This window comes from Mesoplodon bidens, assembly GCF_964165515.1.
Source record: "Mesoplodon bidens genome assembly, chromosome: 10".
Lineage (NCBI taxonomy): Eukaryota > Metazoa > Chordata > Mammalia > Artiodactyla > Ziphiidae > Mesoplodon > Mesoplodon bidens.
In genome coordinates this window covers 40,733,436-40,753,049 of record NC_138172.1, presented here as the reverse complement: position 1 = coordinate 40,753,049, position 19,614 = coordinate 40,733,436, and the positions used below count along the sequence as shown (strand labels likewise).

The window sequence follows — 19,614 nt, the reverse complement described above, 5'->3', positions numbered from 1 at the left end:
CCCCTAGTCTCCTCAGAACCCTACATCTAGTGCAGAGCCTGGCCTCTCACAGAAGCTCACAGAGGTTTGCTGAGTGAACAGCCTGCCCCCAGCCCTGCTCCCACAGATAGGGGGTGAGAAGGACAAGGAGGTGCAAGAGTTCAGACCTCCAGGCTCTTTTCTCGCTTTTGCCAGAACCCCAGATCCCCAGCTCCTGCCATGGAGGCCACGGGGGGCTTTCCTGACAGCTGTGGAGGCAGCGTCTCTGAGGTGACCAGCTTCAGGGGCCTGGGCCTCATGTGATGGAGTGAGGCAGGAGGAAAGACCAGGTGCCAGCCTGACGAAGGGTCAAACATATGAGCCCCGCAGCAGAGTCTGGTCTGCTTTCTGACTGACACATGAACCAGGACGAAGCATGGCCTGGTGATTCCATGGTTCCTCAGGGCTCATGCTAACAAGCTGCCATGGGACGCTGGAGGCCACAGCAAGGGAGGCTCCTGGGCTCCCCGTTTCCTCAGCCGGAAGACGTAGCACAGCCCCCCTCCCCTGCCCTAGTGCACCCCGCACTCCCCACCTGTTACCTTGGGCGATGCGCAGCTTCACCTCGAGGTCCACTGGGGTGGAGACCACTGACTTGGTGAGCACCAACACGTTCTCGAGCCCAATGACCACCACAAGGTAGGGGAAAATCTCACTGGGGACAGAGAGGGACAGGGTGAACCGAGCACTGAGGAGGGCCCCCGACACACAGCTGGTTCTTAACGGGCTTGGGTCCCGGGGGGCTGTGGGGTTGGCACCCTACAGTGGGGGCTGCTGAGCGACTTGCACAGCACAAGACCGACCCCCATCCCAGGAGGGCCTCTGTCTGCACGGCTCTCAGCTTTCAGGCAGGCTTCGAAGCTGTGCGGGGAGAGAGCGACCACCCCCATCTCCATCTATCCAGCACAGCGGAGAGAGGCCCCTGGGCTGCCCAGCTGCCAGAGCACAGCTCTCGGGGCCTCCCCACACCAGGCTCCCACACTGGCCAGAGACCACCCAGACAAGCCATCAGGACAAAATGGAAGGGGGAGGAGACCAGCCTAAAGCCCTACTCGCCTCTGTGGAGAAGCTGTGTTTGGAGACGAGCAATTGTTTCTAAAGAAAATTCTCCTATAGCTCTCTGAGACCAGAGGCTCCCACTACTAGTAACGGTCTATGAGGGAAGTCTAGGCACAAAGAACACCAGCCGAGGCAAACCTCACTGGGGTCTCCACTGGAGAGCAGTGGAAGTGGGGGGCTCTGAGGGCACAGCAGACAGCTCTGGCGGGAGCGGGTGTTTAGCACTATCACCTTTAGGAAAGGAAGCAGTTCTGTGAGCAAGGAAGGTAACAGAAAACACAAAATCGCTGTTCCTGAGACCAGTGTGACAAGCCAAGGCAGGGCACAGGCCAACTGGCAGTACTCGCTAACGGACAGGCAAGTGGGGCCCAGCAAAGCTGAGGAGACTGAAGCCCAAGGACACACCCAGGGAAGGGTTTTCAGACCAAGTTTCAGAGAGAAATGGCAGGGAAAGCAAACCGTGGAAAGGTGACAAATTAGAATGTGTTTATGTCCTATGTCTTTTAAAAAGCTCACTCTAACGTTACCTATTTTATTAGACATTTAAATGTTTTAATAGTAAGAAAGGAAGAAATGTACCTTCTCTGTCACACCCATCTATGGCTTAAGCCATCAAGAAGCAATTTGCACGTGTATACATAATACACAAATACACACATACACCCCCATATACCCTATACATACAATACATACCCATATATATGCATAAACACACATATATGCATATATAAATACCTACCCCATATACACACACAGAAATATACACATGAACGTACATACATGCACATAACTATATGTGTATTATATGTAAATATAGATATACTATGTATATACATATGTATGGACACAAATCAGGTAACTTAAAGAGGAAAAAAATGTACCTCTTAAATGTCAAAATAACCATGTGAGAATATGGGGTAACAGCAAGTGTCCAGTGCAGGGGAGGCCAAGTGCCCAGAGGTGCAAGGTCCTCCTGCTTGCGGTCCCACCCTGCCACCCAGTGGAGCCTGCTCGGGACCTACCCGCCGTTGAGGGTGGGCGTCAGGCCGAAGAGCGTGCAGAGCCCCACCGACATGAGCAGCGAGCTGAGTACTGTGACCACGGCGGCCAGCGCCAGCCCCCACTTGGACTTGACCATGTCGATCTTGCCTGGAGGGCAGAGAAGGCACGTCAGGATAGCATCTCCCCAGAGCCTGGCACACACAGGCCCTTCTAAACTGAGCTCCTAGGAGGGGAGCGTGCCCTGACAGTTGAGGAAGGGAAGGCCCCGGTTTGACCAAAGAAGGTGTACACTTCCCAGTCTCAGGGGCGTAGTGTGCCCTTTGGGAACCCTTACCCAAGAAGGGACTTCTCTTGAGAAGTAAGAGGAGCCCTGGACCCACCCAAGCCCCTGAGACTCTGTGGGGGTGGTGAAGCCCCAGCTTTTGTAACCACCAAGCACGTTCTACATCTCTGCCTGGGCCACCTGCACAGGCAGGGAAGGGGGTGATCTGGAAATGCCCATATTAGCTCAGAGAAAGCCCCAGCTTCCTTGCCATGGACCTACGCGTGGAGAAGTAGATGTAGGCAAACAAGATGATGTAGGTGGTCACAAGGGGGATGAGCTCAGCGATGCCAATCTCCTCCTTGAAGTGCACGTGGACCAGGCTCTCTGCCCGAAGGCTGCAGTTGGGGCTGGGGTGCAGGAGCATCAGGCGGGCCCGCAGGCTGCCCAGAAACCTGGTCATGGAGTGGGGTGGGGTAGATGGACTGTACCTCTTGGTCCAGGGGACAAAGACAATCCCTGAAAGGAAGGTCTGTCGGGGCTTCCTTCCTCCCCGTGTTGGAGGGAGCTTCTCTGTGGTGTCTAACCTTCCCTCCAGTCTCCAGGGTGGGGTGGGGGTGGGGGGTTGGAAGAATTAAAAAGAATTAAAAAGTTGGCAAAGGTGTCTCAGGACCTCCCCCTCAGCACCCCATTCCCAACCTATCACCCCACTCCTGCCAAAGGCCCAGGACAGCCGATCAGCAGCATCCTACGGGCCCTTGCTGGGAGCTATCTGCAGCGGTCTGCTGGGAAGGTTCTGAGGTCACATGGGGCTCTGTAGTAACCAGCTGGGGACCCCTGCCCTAGGCTCAAGAGAGACCCCTGGAGGCACCAGGACACTGAATGTGCCAGCCGTGCCTTCGTCCCTTATTCTCTTTTTAAATTTTTTTGGCCATGCAGTGCAGAATGCAGGATCTTAGTTCCCCGACCAGGGATCAAACCCCCGCCACCCCCGCCCCTGGAAGTGGGAGTGCGGAGTCTTAACCACTGGACCGCCAGGGAAGTCCCAGAGTCCCTTATTCTATTTTTTTTTTTCATCGCCCCGTATTCTTAACCAGCTGTCAGGTCATCCCACTCAAGTGTCAGCAGACAGCACCCTTCAGCCTAAGGGATATAAACATTTCTATAGGAGGCCTGAGAACTCCAAGTTCCCAGGGGGCATTCTGGACACTTTAACCAGAACAAGGACTAGTCAAAGCCTCCTGTCATCCCACAGCCCCGTCAGGAGCCCTGAGCGTTGATGGCCTTACTTGGCATCATAGTGCTGGAAGACCAGGGTGATGGTATACGAGACCAGCCTCTTCCTGGTGTAAAGGCTCACTCCGCTGTACTTTCCAGGGACACCGAACAGCAAGTCTGCAGACAGAACACAGCAGGTGCTGACAAAGGAACGGCAGCTACTGTAGAGACACCAGGACCCCTCTCCACCCCCATCTTTGGAAACTAGGGGTAACCCCTGATCTGCTAGAGCAGCCATCAAAGAGGACATGGTGACCAACAGGCCCTCTGGCGGGTTCTCAAGGAACCTGCCCTGGGGGTACCTTTGAGCGTGGCTGAGGTCTGCAGGGTTTTAGGTTCGTGCTGATGGATGGTTCCGATGATGTCAGGATCAGCATGGAAGTGTTCCCGGTCATTCTGCCAGAAGTTCCCAGGGGACAGCAGCAGGCATCCATGCTCAGGGAGGAGGTTCCGGAGCTTCCTGAGGCCTGGCAGCAGGTCGGTCACCTGCAGGCATACCTCCTCCAGGCTCCTGGTCCCGGAGCTGTGCGGGAGACAGGATGAGGCACCTGCTGTGTCTGCCAGCACAGGATAGGCCCACTGCGCTTACAAGGTCTCCGTCATCAGGCTCCCAGATGCCTGGTATCTCAAAGAGCCTGAGGACCAGGGCAGCAGGAGAAGTTCTTCCAGGTGGTCAACAACCAAACCATGTGGCTGTCTGACCTTCAAAGTGCATGTGGACCCCAAAAGCCCATCACTTCCGAGGAGAAGCAAGATCTGGGAGTGTGCACAGTCCCACTCACTAGAATACCTTGGCCAGTTCAGCAGGCAGAGGGGATAGGGTGAAAACCAAGGGCTTTGTCTTGTTCACCAAAATGCCTGTCAAAGCCCTCAGCTAACTAAAACCCAGCAGTGAGGCAGCTTACAAAGACAGCACACTCCAGAGAATCACTGGTGGGCTGGGATTTCAGAAGTGTACCGCCAGGGACAGCTTGCTTCTTGTCAGAATGGCCACCACCATTAGATTCACATCTCACAACCCCTAGGCAGTGAGCCCTCTGGGTCACGAGTCAAACAGACCTCAGCTTGTCACAGGGTTGGCCCAGTGGATACCTAGTCTGTCTGAGACCTGGCGACGAAGCTCAGGGCTCTACCTGTGCCATCTGCACAGGTCCAAGGGGAACACAGCCACAGTGTACCCACAAGCGTGCTGAGAAAAGCAAAGTGAGCCCACCCACCTCTTTCTCACTTGTTCACCTTCCACAGAGCTGGCTGGCTCAATGGACTTACACTGAGGGCTGCTCCCTCCCTTCAATACAGAGCTGGATCAGGGAGGCTGCGGTCCCAGGGAGGGATACCTGTCTCTCAGCACATGGTTTCGGATCTCCTCCACTAGCTGGAATGCCCGGGACAGAGGTGAGCGGAACACATCTACTGCCAGGAGGTTCTTGTGCCAGGGAGATACTGAAGACTTCACAAATATCTGTTGGATATAAGCCACCGGGGCACCCACGTACTGCAGAAGAAATGGGGGAGGGTTAGAAAGGTCAGCTCAGCACAAGAGGGAGAATCATGGCCTGTACTCAGGAAGGATTTACTGAGCACCTACTATGGGCAAAGCAATGCGGGGCCAACAGGACAGGCCTTCAAAAATGAAGATGTCCAAAGGGACTTCTTACCACTTAATGGACCACTTTCCTACACATTTTCCAATAGAATAGGGGTTGCCAAACTATGGCCACAGGCCATAAATTGAGCCTGGCACCTGTTTTTCTAAATAAAGTTTTCCTGGAACACAGCCATACCCACCCCTTCTGCACTGTTCCACTTTCATGCAACAATGAGAGGTGAGTGTTCACGACAGATGGCATGACCCACAAAACCTAAACAAAACCTATACTATCTAGCCCTTGATGCAAAATGCCTGCTGACCCTGCAATAGGCCATAAGCTCCCCAAAGGGTGTAGCCTATCTTGCCGATCCTGGTTTGGCCACTTGCAGGTCGCTGGTTTTTGAAGCTCAACAGACCCAGTTCTAAATCTCTACTCTCCAACTGTATGGCCTTGGAAATGTTTTTGACTTCTCTGGATTTCAATTTCCTCAGTGAAAGGGAGATAATGACATTCACCCTGCAGCATCACTACGATTTGCACACAAGCACACGCACGCGCACACGCGCACATAAACAGCACATGCAGAGACTTAAGTGCCGATGGAAACACTAGCAATAACAGGTGTGGCACATTGTCTCACTGACCCCCAAAACAGTCCTATAAGAAGCAAAGTGACTTGCTAGGGTTTCAGGACTCAAGAAGGATGGTATGAGGATTCAAACCCAGGTCTCCTCGTTGAACACCACACTTTTCTCACTAGAACCTGCCATCTATCCTTAAAGAGCTAATATGCACTTAAGTGACAAAAGTGACACACATGTAATAGGCGAGGAATGACTTCCAGTGACGGATGTGTCAAGGAGCACCCCCAAAACAAGGTACTGGACTAGCTGCAGCGAAGTTGTGGCTGGAGAGGAGCTGACTGGAGGCGGGGAAGGGTTGGTGGAAGAGGGGCAGTGAGGGCCTCTGAGGAGCAGCCTGGACAGCACAGAGGGGTCCTGGCGGGTAATAATGGAAATCACAGTAAAAATGAGAGGTGGCCAGGATGACACCTGACTGAGCCGTCTGGATTTTAACCAGTTGACAAACAAAAGCCCCTGACTATCTCTGAGAGGGAGGGGCAACCCACCCAGAGACAGGGACTGTGCGCCCACAGGCGTGAGGCATTGTCAAGAGCAGGCTGGAGGAGCCGAGGGACGAGGGGACTGTCCTGAAGCCCGTGCCGCAATCAGGAACTCTGAAGGGCAGGTGTGTAGATGAAAGGCAGGCCACCTAGCCACTCAGTGATACCGTACTCCAGGCTGTGGCACGAGCTAGGGTTAAGATGCTGAGCACACACAGCAAGTTAACAGCTCCTGGGCCCCTGAGCCCCTGGGCGCAAAGGAACAACCCCAGGTATCCATCTGAGCCTTTGTGAAGTGTGTATTTATGAAAGGCTCTGGGGACAGAAGTCCTCACCCACTTAGTCTTCTGCAGCAGACTCAGCCCACTAGAAGCTGCCAGGAGGTAGAGAGGTACCTAGACAGAACTGACTGCCACAGGTCTTGACCCAAACAGCAGCTCATCAACTCAACACACCACACAGGCCTGAGTATGGACGGAGCTGCCCAGAGACCCACAGCTCTACAAGGAGAGCGATACCCAGGGGATCATCCTCAAACTCTGTGAAGGACACAGCACATCACCCAGGTAGAGCTGGCACTGTGGAGCCTCCAGATCCAGGTCTGTTCCCACTGGGCACAAGGCTGTGACTCCGCACGTACCATCTCCTCTGCCCACGGCCCTCGTCACACACTCCACCCCCACCCTTAGGCCCACTGAGCCTGTGCAACTGAACCTTTGGTTTCCAGGCAGGACAGCTCCTTGGCCCTCCAGTCCAAATCCAGCCCCCTTCCCACCCAGGACCATCCAGGCCACCATTTCAACAAAGTAACAATGAACATACTTCAGAACCAGAGCTCTCATTCTGGGCTCTAGGAATGGCTCCAGGAGTTCTATGAGCACCCTGCTTAACTCATATTTCTTCTGAAAAGTGTATCTATTATTATCACTGTCATCATTTTTAGGGGAGAGGATCCATGGTTTTCATCAAGAATATGTAACCCCTATGCCCCAGACACCTCTTTTTCCTTTGACCTTCCACCAGCCCCGGGTAAAATCCACTGCTCATTTGTTTTCACTCCTCAGCTGGTAAGCCTTACCAGACAAAAACCACGTAGAAGAGAGCCTACGGCACAGCCACGCTCTCCGGCCTTGGCTGGACCTCCCTCTGCTGGCCGGCTCTTATTCACCTCCCAGATTTCCAACTGAACTTTCCAAGCAGCTATTCCACATCTGTCCAGCTCTTTTCAAGATCTTGGGTTAGTCATTTAATATGACTGTATCAAACTCATCGTCCAAAAATGTACCCTCAAACTCCCTCTTCTGGGCATCAAAATTTTCTTATGGTGGTTTATTTACAGGCATGAGCCTAACTCTTGTCATTCACTATCTTAGTTTGGGTTCCCCCAGCAGCAGGCCCTTAGACAAGTAGTTTCCTTGGGAGGTGGAGGAAACACAGGGAGGGGAGTAGGTACAGGAGCAGGGAAGGGAAGGCAGCCCACAAAGTGTGTGCTACTGAGCAAGCATCCTCTGTGGATAACTGGATTTAGCTGAGTTATCCCACATAAAGGAAGACAGCTGAGGTTACAAACCAACTCCTACAGTTATTGGTTGAGGGCTGCTCCTAGGGGGTGCGAATTCTCCAGCACCTCAGGCCTTCTGTACCAGAGATCCTTTGACAAATGAGATGCGGATACTGGTGGCTGGAAAGCAGGCAGGCACGAAAATGGTAGCAGGAGATGTGGGCAGGGCCTACCACTCACTGTGCTGGGCCCTATCATAATCCCTACTTGATACTCAAGTAAGAAACAGACATGGAAACACGAGACAACACGAGGTATCCTAAGTGGGTGATGGAGAAAGTGTAAGGGTCAGTGGAGTACAGATGCCCCTGGGTACAGAGCGAGGAGTGCTCACTAGATGGAGGCTTCTAACATGGCCCCAGTAATCCCCACCTCCTGGCACTCATGCCCAAGTATAATCCCCCTTGAGAGTGGGCTGGACCTAGTGACTTGCTTCTGACAAACAGAATAAAGCAAAAGTGATGAGCTCTTATTTCTGAGATTAGGTTACAAAAGTCTATGACCCTTAACGCCATTATGCTAAGTGAAATAAACCAGGCACGAAAAGACAAATACCATATGATTCCACTTATATGAGGTACCTAAAGTTGTCAAATTCATAGTGTCAGAAAGCAGAATGGTGGTTACCAGGGGCTGTGAAAGGGGGAATGCGGAGTTACTGTTTTAATGGGTGCAGAGTTTCTGTTTTACAAGACGAAGAGTTATGAAGATGGATGGTGATAATGGCTGTACAATAACGTGAATGTATTTAATACCACTGAACTGCACACTTGAAAATGGTTAAGAGAGGGAATTCCCTGATGGTCCTGTGGTTAGGACTCAGCGCTTTCACTGCTGGGGCCTGGGTTCAATCTCTGGTCGGGGAACTAAGATCCCACAAGCCACATGGCACAGCCAAAAAAACAAAGAAAACAAAACAACAAAACAAAAAAAACAGTTAAGAGAGTAAATTTTATGTTGTGTGTATTTTGCCATAATTTTTTTTTAATGGAAGGAAAAAGCAGATGAGTCCTCCTCTGCCCCCCTCCTTTAGAGCCACCACTCTGATGAAGTCAGCCATATCATGAGTTGCTCCAGAAAGGTCCATGTGTCAAGGAACTGAGGGGCTTTCAGCCAACACCCAATGAGGGACAAGAGTCCCTCAGTTCAACAGCCTGCAAGAAACCTGCTTCCAGCTCACTCTCTGAGTGAGCTTGGAAGCAGATTCTCTCCAGTCAGGCTTTGAGATAACTGCAGCCTTGGCTGACACCTTGATTGCAGTTTGTAAGAGACCCTGAGCTAGAGGACCCAGATAAGAAAACCAAGTCTCAGAGAGATAAATAGGATATGCCCAAGGACACACAGCTGATAGGCAGCAGACCAGGATTACAGCCCAGGGCCGCCTAATTCCCAAGCTGGTATATTCTACCTGCCTGGGTAGTTCTGAACTATGTGAGTTCCCATGGAGAACAGGACATAGATGGAAAGGCCCAGCACAAGCAGTGCAGGAGGGGAGCTGAGGTCCTGAGGACCTGTGGGGTCCCTGACCAGGGCTCCTTGGAAACCTTGCATCAGGCTCAGGCTACCACCAAACACTGCAGTGCTGGGCCGGAAGCCCAGCCACCTCTGTGGACACGGCAGGTAGGTCTTGGTGTGAGGTTCAGGTTTCCATGGTGGCCTGGTCTAGGGGAGCCAGGCCAGTGCAGGACACCTCAAGTTTGCTGTTTTAAACACAATCCTTCCTTCACATTTAGAGAAAGCAAGCTAGAGCTCCAGGTATTTCACCTTTACACTGACACACCCAGGGGCTCCCTTTACAACACCATACAGAGGACTCCCATTACTCAGCTCTTCTGGAAAACAGGGCTCCGGCTCCTTGCTCTCCAGCCCTGGATAGGCGAGGGGGTGGGGGTGTGGTGGGAAGGGCAGGCTCAGGGGACACGCCAGGGTTAAATTCTAGCTCCACCCCTGGCTGTGTGCCTTGGACAAGGGTCTCTACACTCTCCAAGACTCAGTCCCTTACTTACTGAGGGAAACGGGAATAAACTCTCAGACCTCAGCAGATCACTGTGAGGACCAAACAAAAGAAACCATTTAGTAAGGTGTCTGGCCAAATACATGTTAGTGATATCTAGTTGTATCATTATGTCTTAAAACTCTTAAAATTGGTTTGGCATCCCTTTAAAATCAATCTCTCCTCCCCTTTCTTGTCCCCTCACCCTCCCTCCTAGGCACGGTCAACTCAGTCTCCAAGTTTCTCTAAGTTCAATTAGATTGACCTTCTTACCACCACTTTCATCATGTCACTGCCTCTAAGGGAATGGCTTTCTACTGCCCAGAGAATTCATTTAAACTCCAGAGCCCAAGATTTAACTTGGTCCCACCTAACTTATCACCTATCAAGCTCCAAGAAAAATGCCTCACTTCAGACTCTCTGTCTCCTAAATAAGCCACGCTTATTCAACAAATCATTCCAAAATAAACCCTTTCTTAAGCATATATTATGTGCAAAAGGTTGGACAAATTTGAATGAAACATGACTGCAACTAGGTCACACTACAGTTCACAAGGAGAAACAGAGCACACATCTGCAAGACAGCGGGGGAAGGCTTCCTGGAGAGCGTGATGTGAACAAAGGAGTAAAAGATAAGGAGTGCATGCCCGGTGCACTCAGAGGGCAGTGCAAGCATGTGAACCTCTGTTCTTCTGCCCTCTGCTCCGACCAGATCTAATCAATGACAATGACAGCCAGAAACATTTATCGAATGCAAATGATGGGCCAGGCACTGACCTAACTTTTGCATTCTTTAACTTAATCCTATGACAATGTATAATGCAGGTATAATTATTATCCCCACTTTACGAACGTGGAAACTAAGGTACACAGGTGTTACATAACCTACCCAAGGTCACATGCCTGTGAAATGGAAAGTCTTCACCTTTCTGCTTTGCTCTGGTCTTCCTCTGGTAAAAACATCCCTCCTTCCAGAGGGAACTGTCCTCCCCTACCCACAAGACAACTGATCAGTGACTCCAACACAGGGCAGACCTAACTCAGAGCACAAGGACCCAGTAGAGTTGATTAGAGTCCTTTCTGGAGGACACAGAAAAGCCCAACTGTAGGGTGCAGACACCACCCCACTGTGGGGGAACACTTCAGCAAAAGGGGAGAAAGAGGAGTCATATACTATATAGAAAGAGACACCTCCAGCATACAGAAAGAATTACAGTTCAATAAAACGAAATCCAAACAGCTCAATTCAAAACAGGCAGAACACTGAAACACTTCACAAAGGAAGGTATGCAAATACAATAAGCACTTGACAGTAGTCATCTGGAAAATGCAAATTAAAAACACATCTAGATTGTTCCATACTTCTATTAGAAAGGCTTAAAGAAAACCCAAACAAACCTGACAGTACCAAGAACTTTACAGCACAAAGACTGAACTTTAATGTATGGAAATTTAAAAAATAATTTAGGGGGCTTCCCTGGTGGCGCAGTGGTTGAGAGTCCGCCTGCCGATGCAGGGGACACGGGTTCGTGCCCCAGTCTGAGAGGATCCCACATGCCACGGAGTGGCTGGGCCCTTGAGCCACGGCCGCTGAGCCTGCACGTCCGGAGCCTGTGCTCCGCAACGGGAGAGGCCACAACAGTGAGAAGCCCACATACCGCAAAAAATAATAATAATAATAATTTAGGAGCGTGACAGATGTGAAAAGAATGACACTTTACCTCTGTAGTGTTCCTTCCCAAAACCCATAACCCCAGTCTAATCTAGAGAAAAATAAGCAAATCTCACTTGAGGAACACTCCTCAAAACTGTCCAGATCGGGATTTCCCTGGTGGTCCAGTGGCTGAGAATCTGCCTTCCAATGCAGGGGACATGGGTTCGAGCCCTGGTTGGGGAACTAAGATCCCACATGCTGCAGGGCTACTGAGCTTGCGCGCCTCAACTAAAGGGCCTGCGGGACTTCCCTGGTAGCACAGTGGTTAAGAATCCGCCTGCCAATGCAGGGGACACAGGTTCGAGCCCTGGTCTGGGAAGATCCCACATGCCGCGGAGCAACTAAGCCCATGCACCACATCTACTGAGCCTGCACTCTAGAGCCCGTGAGCCATAACTACTGAGCCAGCACCACAACTACTGAAGCCCATGTGCCCCAACTACTAAGCCCACGTGCCACAACTACTGAAGCCCGTGCACCTACAACCCGTGCTCCACGACAAGAGAAGACACCTCAATGAGAAGCCCATGCACCGCAATGAAGAGTAGCCCCCCACTCACCACAAGGAGAGAAAGCCCTCACACAGCAACGAAGACCCAACACAGCCAAAAAATAATAAAATTTTAAAATAAGTAAATAAATAAAGAGCCTGCGTGCCACGAACTACAGAGCCCACATGCTCTGGAGCCCAAGCGCCACAACTAGAGAGAGAAAACCCGCACACCACAACCAGAGAGAAGCCCACACAACGCAACAACAACAAAAAGATCCTGCATGCCACAATGAAGACCTGACGCAGCCAAAAATAAAAATTAATTAATTAATTAAATATAATATAAAATAAAATACTTATTTACAAAAAAAACTGTCCAGGTCATTAAGAACAAGGAAAGTCTGAGAAACTATCACTAAGGAAAAGTAAGGAAACCAGATTTCCTTAGCTTGTACCTATGTCCTTTTTCTCTCCCAAGATCCCATCCAAGATACCATGTTATATTTAGTTGTCCTGTCTCTTGAGGCTTCTCTTGGCTGTGACAGTTTCTCAGACTTTTTTTGGCTGCATTGGGTGTTTGTTGTTGCACACGGGCTTTCTCTACTTGCAGCGAGTGGGGGTTACTCTTCGCTGTACACAGGCACCTCATTGCAGTGGCTTCTCTTGCTGTGGAGCACAGGCTCTAGGTGCACAGGCTTCAGTAGTTGCAGCATGTGGGCTCAGTAGTTGTGGCGCATGGACTTATTTGCTCTGCTGCATGTGGGATCTTCCTGGACCAGGGCTAGAACCCGTGTCCCCTGCATTGGCAGGCAGATTCTTAACCACTGCACCACTAGGGAAGTGCTCAGACTCTTTTTTTTGATGACTTTGACAGTCTTGAGGAGCGCTAGTCAGGACCTGTGTAGACAGACCATCCCTCAACCGGGACTCGTCTGAAGTTTTTCTCATGATTAGACTGGATTTATGGGGTTTTGGGAGGAAGACCACAGAGGTAAAGCACCCTTCTTGTCACACATCAAGGGTACATATCATCAACCTGATTTATCACTGTTGATGTTGACCCTCATCACCTTGCTCAGGTTCTCCACTGTAAAGAGACGCTTTTCTCCCCTCTCCACACGGTACTCTTTGGAAGAAAGCCACTATGCACAGTCCACAATTAAGGAAGAGGGATTATATTCCACCTCCCTGAGGGCAGAGTAGCTACTTTATATATATATATATTTTAATACAATGATTACTTTTTACTGCATTTTAAAAAATTAATTTATTCTATTTTATTTATTTTTGGCTGCATTGGGTCTTTGTTGCTGCGCACGGGCTTTCTCTAGTTGCGGCGAGCGGGGCTTACTCTTCGTTATGGTGCACAGGCTTCTCATTATGGTAGCTTCTCTTGCTGCGGAGCACAGGCTCTAGGCGTACGGGCTCAGTAGTTGTGGCTCATGAGCTCTAGAGCGCAGGCTCAGTAGTTGTGGCGCACGGGCTTAGCTGCTCCACGGCATGTGGGATCTTCCTGGACCAGGGCTCGAACCTGTGTCCCCTGCATTGGCAGGCGGATTCTTAACCACTGCACCACTGGGGAAGCCCAGCTACACAAATTTAGAATTTTTGCCCAGATTTGTCTATTTTCCTTCGCTGATTTATTCAATCATATGGACTCAGATATTTATTTTACACTGTGGGTTACAATCCAATACTACTTTACTTATTTTGTTGCAAAATGTATTTTATTTTCCAGCATTGGCCATTTGGAGCTCTTTCAGTTGGCTCCTGTTTCCCTTTGACATATGCTGAATTTATTTTAAACTGATATCTTTGTCTTCTCCTCCCAAGCACACTAGATCTCCTCCGGAGCAGTGAGGCTCAAGATCATTCTGCCAGGCACACTGCACATGTGCAATAAACATGTGCTGAATAAAGGAATGAACAGAGGAATGAAGGACATTTTGGTTCCTTGGTGTGAGCAGTAGACGCCCAGTGCCCGAGCGTCCTAATTTTCCTTGGGAAACCATCCTCTCTCAACCCCAGCCTGGTGATGAAGACAATCAGGTGATGAAGTCAGTCAACAAAGCACCTCCCTCGGCCACAGGGTTTGGGGTGGGGACAGGCAGGTAACCCCATTCAGAGCCAAGTGGGCACCCTCTCATCCTCCACTGGATTGGATATTGCAAGAACATGGGACTGAATCTGCTGCAGCCACTGTTAGGGAGACAACAGTGAGCGATCCAGACAGGGCAGAGCTGAAAGGTGGACTCCTTCTGAGGCCTAAACCATGCTGCCCTTGAGTAAGCCCTGCCTGTGGCTGTGAGTTATATGACTCAAAAAATGCCCTTTTCACTTACTCTGGTTTGGGTTGTGTTTCCTGTTCCTTATAATTAAAGCAACCCTTAGAATTCCTATAGTGTTGACCTTTATTTTTATGACGAACAGTCAATGGAGGTGAGATAACTGACCACTGAGCTGCATGACACCAGGTGACTGCACCAGGGCCTGGGTCTCCTTCTCAACCTTTCAGGGGCTGGGGACCCCAATCAGAAAGAGAAAAAAGGGACAATCTTCTAATTCCTGAACCCTCAAGTTATTTTGTACACCTGCTTACTATCACCATCCCAGGCCAAAGACGGAACACTAAGGAAGTTTAAAGGGCTCACAAACAAGTAAACCCCTAACAGCTGTACCATGAAACATCTATTCTGTACCATCCGGTCCACTGAACTCTACTAGTCACAAAACATTCACAAACACAGACAACCCTGTTGTGACCGGGAACCATCAGCTCCATTATGTGGTAAAACTGCATGAAGAGGTTAATGGAGGCAAAAGGCTTGATCCGGTAAGGTTCCATAGTGAGCCAAGGGTCAAGCTGAGACATGAAGCAACAGAACTGGTTTCTGCCACATCTGACCTTCATGGGCAGAGTACCATTGAGCCTGGATTGTGTACTTCCTCTTGACACCATGCGTAGTTGTAACACATACCTATCTTACCAGATATATCTCTATTTCAGCAACATTAGAGCACAGTTTATAACAAGTTACCTGGCTGCTATATTACCCAAAAAGGAAACGGGAAGGAATGTGTAATCACTGTCAGAGAGAAGGTAGGAGAGGAAAAGCTCTGTGCCCTGAGCTTGGTTTTGTTCCTCAACAACAGACTCAGCAAGCCCAGCACCAATCCATGGGACCAGAGCACAATACATGAGAGAAGAACACTTCATCCATACCTGGCAGGTAAAAGTTTTAGAGACGAACTAATCACTCTTAGAAGATTTCCAAATAATGAGTCCAGAGTTCTGGTGGGTTAAGTCCTGCACCTCAGACGCTCAACTGGAAAGATTGTTTCTTCCTTGTTTACGTTAGTGCTCAGCTCAGAGACAGTCAGCTGAGAACAGTATGATTCAAGAAGAAGCAGTGGGCTTCAGGTCAGGAGATCTGGAGTTCTAATCCAGTGTTGACCCCATGAAAACTAAATTTAAACTGAGGTACATCATCACTCTGGGCCCCAGCTTCCTTAATTGCAAAAGAGATAAACAAAACCTGCATGTTTTACCTGACTGGATTGTGAGGATAAAACAGGACCTAGCGGATTTGAAAAAGTTAGGTGCACACTGCAAATATTAAATGGTGTTGGGACTCTGATGATAAAACATTCTCTAGGGATGCTCAGTGGTTCCCATAACGACCTTGCGCAAGAAGGAGATGGCCAGTTTGCCAGGGCACTGCCTGGCACCTGTGCATGGTGTGTGAGCAGCCTACATATGAACCCAGACCCAGCTGTCCACAGCTATGGCAACCACAATCCCCAGCTTTTCTCGGACAGACACACTTCTTTCTATGTAGTTTGGTGTTTCCTTTCAAAACAGGAGTGTATAACTAGATATATTAAATGTATAACTGAATATTTTCTGTGCCTTTATAAAGCTATTCAAGTATATGTATTCACACATCAGAAGCTGACCACCCTCACTCGCTCACAGAACCCCTGCCTCGGCCAGTCTGCACCCAAGGCCCAGGGCTCTCCTCAGCGATACACTGAGCACCTACCCACTCTGGCTGCTCATTAGGCTCTTCTGGCTTGTGGTCAGAGGCCACAGGCGGGGGCGAGTAATCCTTCACAGGAGTGGTGAATTCCACGGGTCCTGTTCCTGGCAAGGGGAGTTTCAGCAGTGGGTAGCTGGGATGAACAAAAAGGAGAGAAGAGTTAGGACACGATGGCAGGTAGAAGCTGTGCTGAGGTAACAGTGACGCAGGAACCACTGCAGTTGCACTAAATTCTCCATGCTAGGAGAACTGTACAAATGTACAAAATATTAGTCATAAAACTTCAGAGCTAGGAGAAAACTCAGAAGCCTCTAGATCAGAATTTTTCAAACTCCCTTTTAGTCACAGGAAGCCCAATGCATAAACTACTTTATGAAGTAGTTTACTGGTTGAATATTTTTGGAGATGTAATAAAGGCCAGATGCTGCTACACAAACTTCTGGTCAACTTAGACATAAGTAAGACAACAAGAAAAAACTGGGGAGGGACTTCCCTGGTGGTCCAGTGGTTAAGACTCCGTGCTTCCACTGCAGGGGGCATGGGTTCGATCCCTGGTTGGGAAGTTCTACATGCTGAGTGGTACAGCCAAAAAAAAAAAAAAAAAACTGGGGAAACAAAAATCCAGAAGGATCCTGATTCAGACTGCTGAGCAAATTGCTCCAATTTAAAGGGACAGACCATGGAAACTGTGCAAAACACATTGAGGGTGTGGTTTACACTAAATCAGGCTGAACAGAAGTCAATGGACCTACCATACGCAAAGGAAAAAGCTTGGCCTAACATCAAAAAGTTGGCAAATGGATGTGCTTTTGTTTCAGGTTTCACTTCTTTTAAAACTTTTTCTTCAGGACTTCCCTGGTGGTCCAGTGGTTAAGACTCCACGCTTCCACTGCAGGGGTGGCAGTTTTGATCCCTGGTCGGGGAAGTTCCGCATGTGGCGCGGTGCGGAAAAAAAAAAAATTGTACTACATAAAAGTTAATTCTCAGTTTTAAATAAAACTGAGAATTAACTTTTATGTAGTACAATGCACAAATCTTAAGTATAGGGACTTCCCTGGTGGTGCAGTGGTTAAGAATCCGCATGCCAATGCAGGCGACATAGGTTCGAGCCCTGGTCCGGGAAGATCCCTCATACCACGTAGCAACTAAGCCCATGCGCCACAACTACTGAGCCTGTGCTCTAGAGCCTGCGAGCCACAACTACTGAAGCCTGCATGCTTAGAACCCATGCTCTGCAACAAGAGAAGCCACCACAATGGGAAGCCCGCGCACTGCAACGAAGAGTAGCCCCCGCTCTCTGCAACTAGAGAAAAGCCCGCATGCAGCAACAAAGACCCAACGCAGCCAAAAATAAAATATAAATAAATTTTAAAAAAATCTTAAGTATATAGTGCAATTAATTTTTACATATGCCTACACCTGTGTAACCACTACCTAGATCAAGCTATAAAATATCTCCAGAACCTCAGAAGGTGGCCTTGTGCCCTGGCCCAGTGAAGAGTATCCACTACCATAAACCGCTATTAGAATTCCTATCACCATAAATTAGTTTTGCCTGTTTCTGATGGCATATAACTGAAATCATCCATTCCACTGTGTATTCTTTTGTGACTGGCTGTTTTCTCTTAAATTACATCTACTAGAGTCATCCACAGTGGCACAAGTAGCAGATCATTCTTTTCCATATGTACTATTCTGCTGAATGAACATATTACAGTGCATCTATCTATTCCAGTGTTGAGGAACATCTGGCTGTTCCCAGCTGAAGCTATTAAGAATAGAGCTATTGTGGTAATTTTTATGTATACACTCATTTTTATGTAAGCACTCATTTCTGTTGGGTATATTCAGAGAATGAAATTTCTGGGTTGTGGAGTATACGTATATTTAGCTTTGTAGATAACACCAGTTTTCCAAAGTAGTTATTTAAATTTATGTTCCCACCAGCAGTGTGATAGGAGTTTCAACTGCTTCAAATCCTTGTCACCTCTTGATATTGTCAGTCCAATTAATTTTAACCATTTAGAGGAGGAGGTGGTGGTATCTCTCTGTGGTTTTAATATACAGCAAATAGTGTCGAAAACTCTTTCATGTGCTTATTAGCCATTTGGATAAATCCTCTTTTGTGAAGCACCTCTTCAACTCTTTAACTGTTTTTAATTGAGTCGTCTTTATATATTCTAGATATGAGTCCGCAGTCCTTTATACAGCTATGAATTTCCCTCTTAGTTCTACTTTCGCTGCATCCCATAAGTTTTGGTATATTGTGTTTTTGTTTTCATCATCTCAAGGTATTTTCTATTTTCCTTTCTGATTTCTTCTTCGACCCACTGGTTGTTTTAGAATATACTGTTTAATTTCCATGTATTTGTGAATTTTCCTTCTATTATTTTTTTAATTAAATTTATTTATTTTACTTATTTATTTTTGGCTGCGTTGGGTCTTTGTTGCTATGCACAGGCTTTTTCTAGTTGCAGCGAGTGGGGGCTACTCTTCATTGAGGTGCACAGGCTTCTCATCACAGTGGCTTCTCTTGCTGCAGAGCACGGGCTCTAGGCGCGCAGGCTTCAATAGTTGTGGCACATGGGCTCTAGAGCACAGGCTCAGTAGCTGTGGCGCACAGGCTTAGTTGCTCCGTGGCATGTGGGATCTTCCTGGACCAGGGCTCGAACCTGTGTCCCCTGCACTTGCTGGCGGATTCTCAACCACTGCACTGCCGGGGAAGCCTTCCTTCTATTATTGATTTTTAGTTTCATTCTGCTGTTATTGGAAAAGATCCTCTGTATGATTTCGATCTTTTTAAATTTACTGAGACTTGTTTGTGGCCTAACCTATGGTCTATCCTGGAGAATGTTTATGTTCACTTGAGAAGAATATGTATTGGTCTAGCTGGTTTCAGTGTTGCTCAAGTCCTCCATTTCCTTATTGATCTTGTCTGCTTATAGCCATCATTGAAAGTGGAGTATTGAAGACTTCAACTATTACTGGAGAACTGTGTATTTCTCCTTTCAATTCTGTCAATTTTTGCTTCATATATTTTAGGGATATGTTGTTAGGTGTTATATGTTTATAATGGTTATATCCTCTTGTTGTATTGAAGCATTTATCAATATATAATGTCCTTCTTTGTCTCTAATAAATTTTTTAATGTTGTCTGATAATAATATAGCCACTTCAGCTCTCTTTTGGGTACTGTTTAGCATGGAATATCATTTTCCATCCTTTTACTTTCAACCTCTTTGTGTTCTTATATCTAAAGTGTAGTGTATATCTAAGGACCTCCCTGGTGGTCCAGGTGGTTGAGACTCCATGCTTCCAGTGTAGGGGGTATGGGTTCAATCCCTGGTCAGGGAACTGAGATTCCACATGCTGTGGGGTGCAGCCAAAAAAAAAAAGTTAAAAAAAAAAGCGTAGTATATATCTAAAGTGTCTTGTAGACAGCATGTAGATAAAGTCTTTGTAAAATCAAATTGGCCACT

General features: G+C 48.4%; 1 protein-coding gene across 4 annotated transcripts in view; it reads right to left on the bottom strand.

The window, feature by feature from the left end:
• SCAP (SREBF chaperone) overlaps positions 1–19,614 on the bottom strand; it is an 86,966-nt gene that overhangs the window by 9,043 nt on the left and 58,309 nt on the right. For all 4 annotated transcript variants that reach the window (XM_081246942.1, XM_081246944.1, XM_081246945.1 and 1 more), the window contains exons 3-9: positions 16,139–16,268; positions 4,957–5,114; positions 3,922–4,142; positions 3,631–3,736; positions 2,624–2,796; positions 2,100–2,226; positions 561–673 (exon numbers count right to left, since the gene is read on the bottom strand). In XM_081246942.1, coding sequence (XP_081103068.1) covers positions 561–673; positions 2,100–2,226; positions 2,624–2,796; positions 3,631–3,736; positions 3,922–4,142; positions 4,957–5,114; positions 16,139–16,268 — 1,028 coding nt within the window. The remainder of the gene's footprint in view (positions 1–560; positions 674–2,099; positions 2,227–2,623; positions 2,797–3,630; positions 3,737–3,921; positions 4,143–4,956; positions 5,115–16,138; positions 16,269–19,614) is intronic.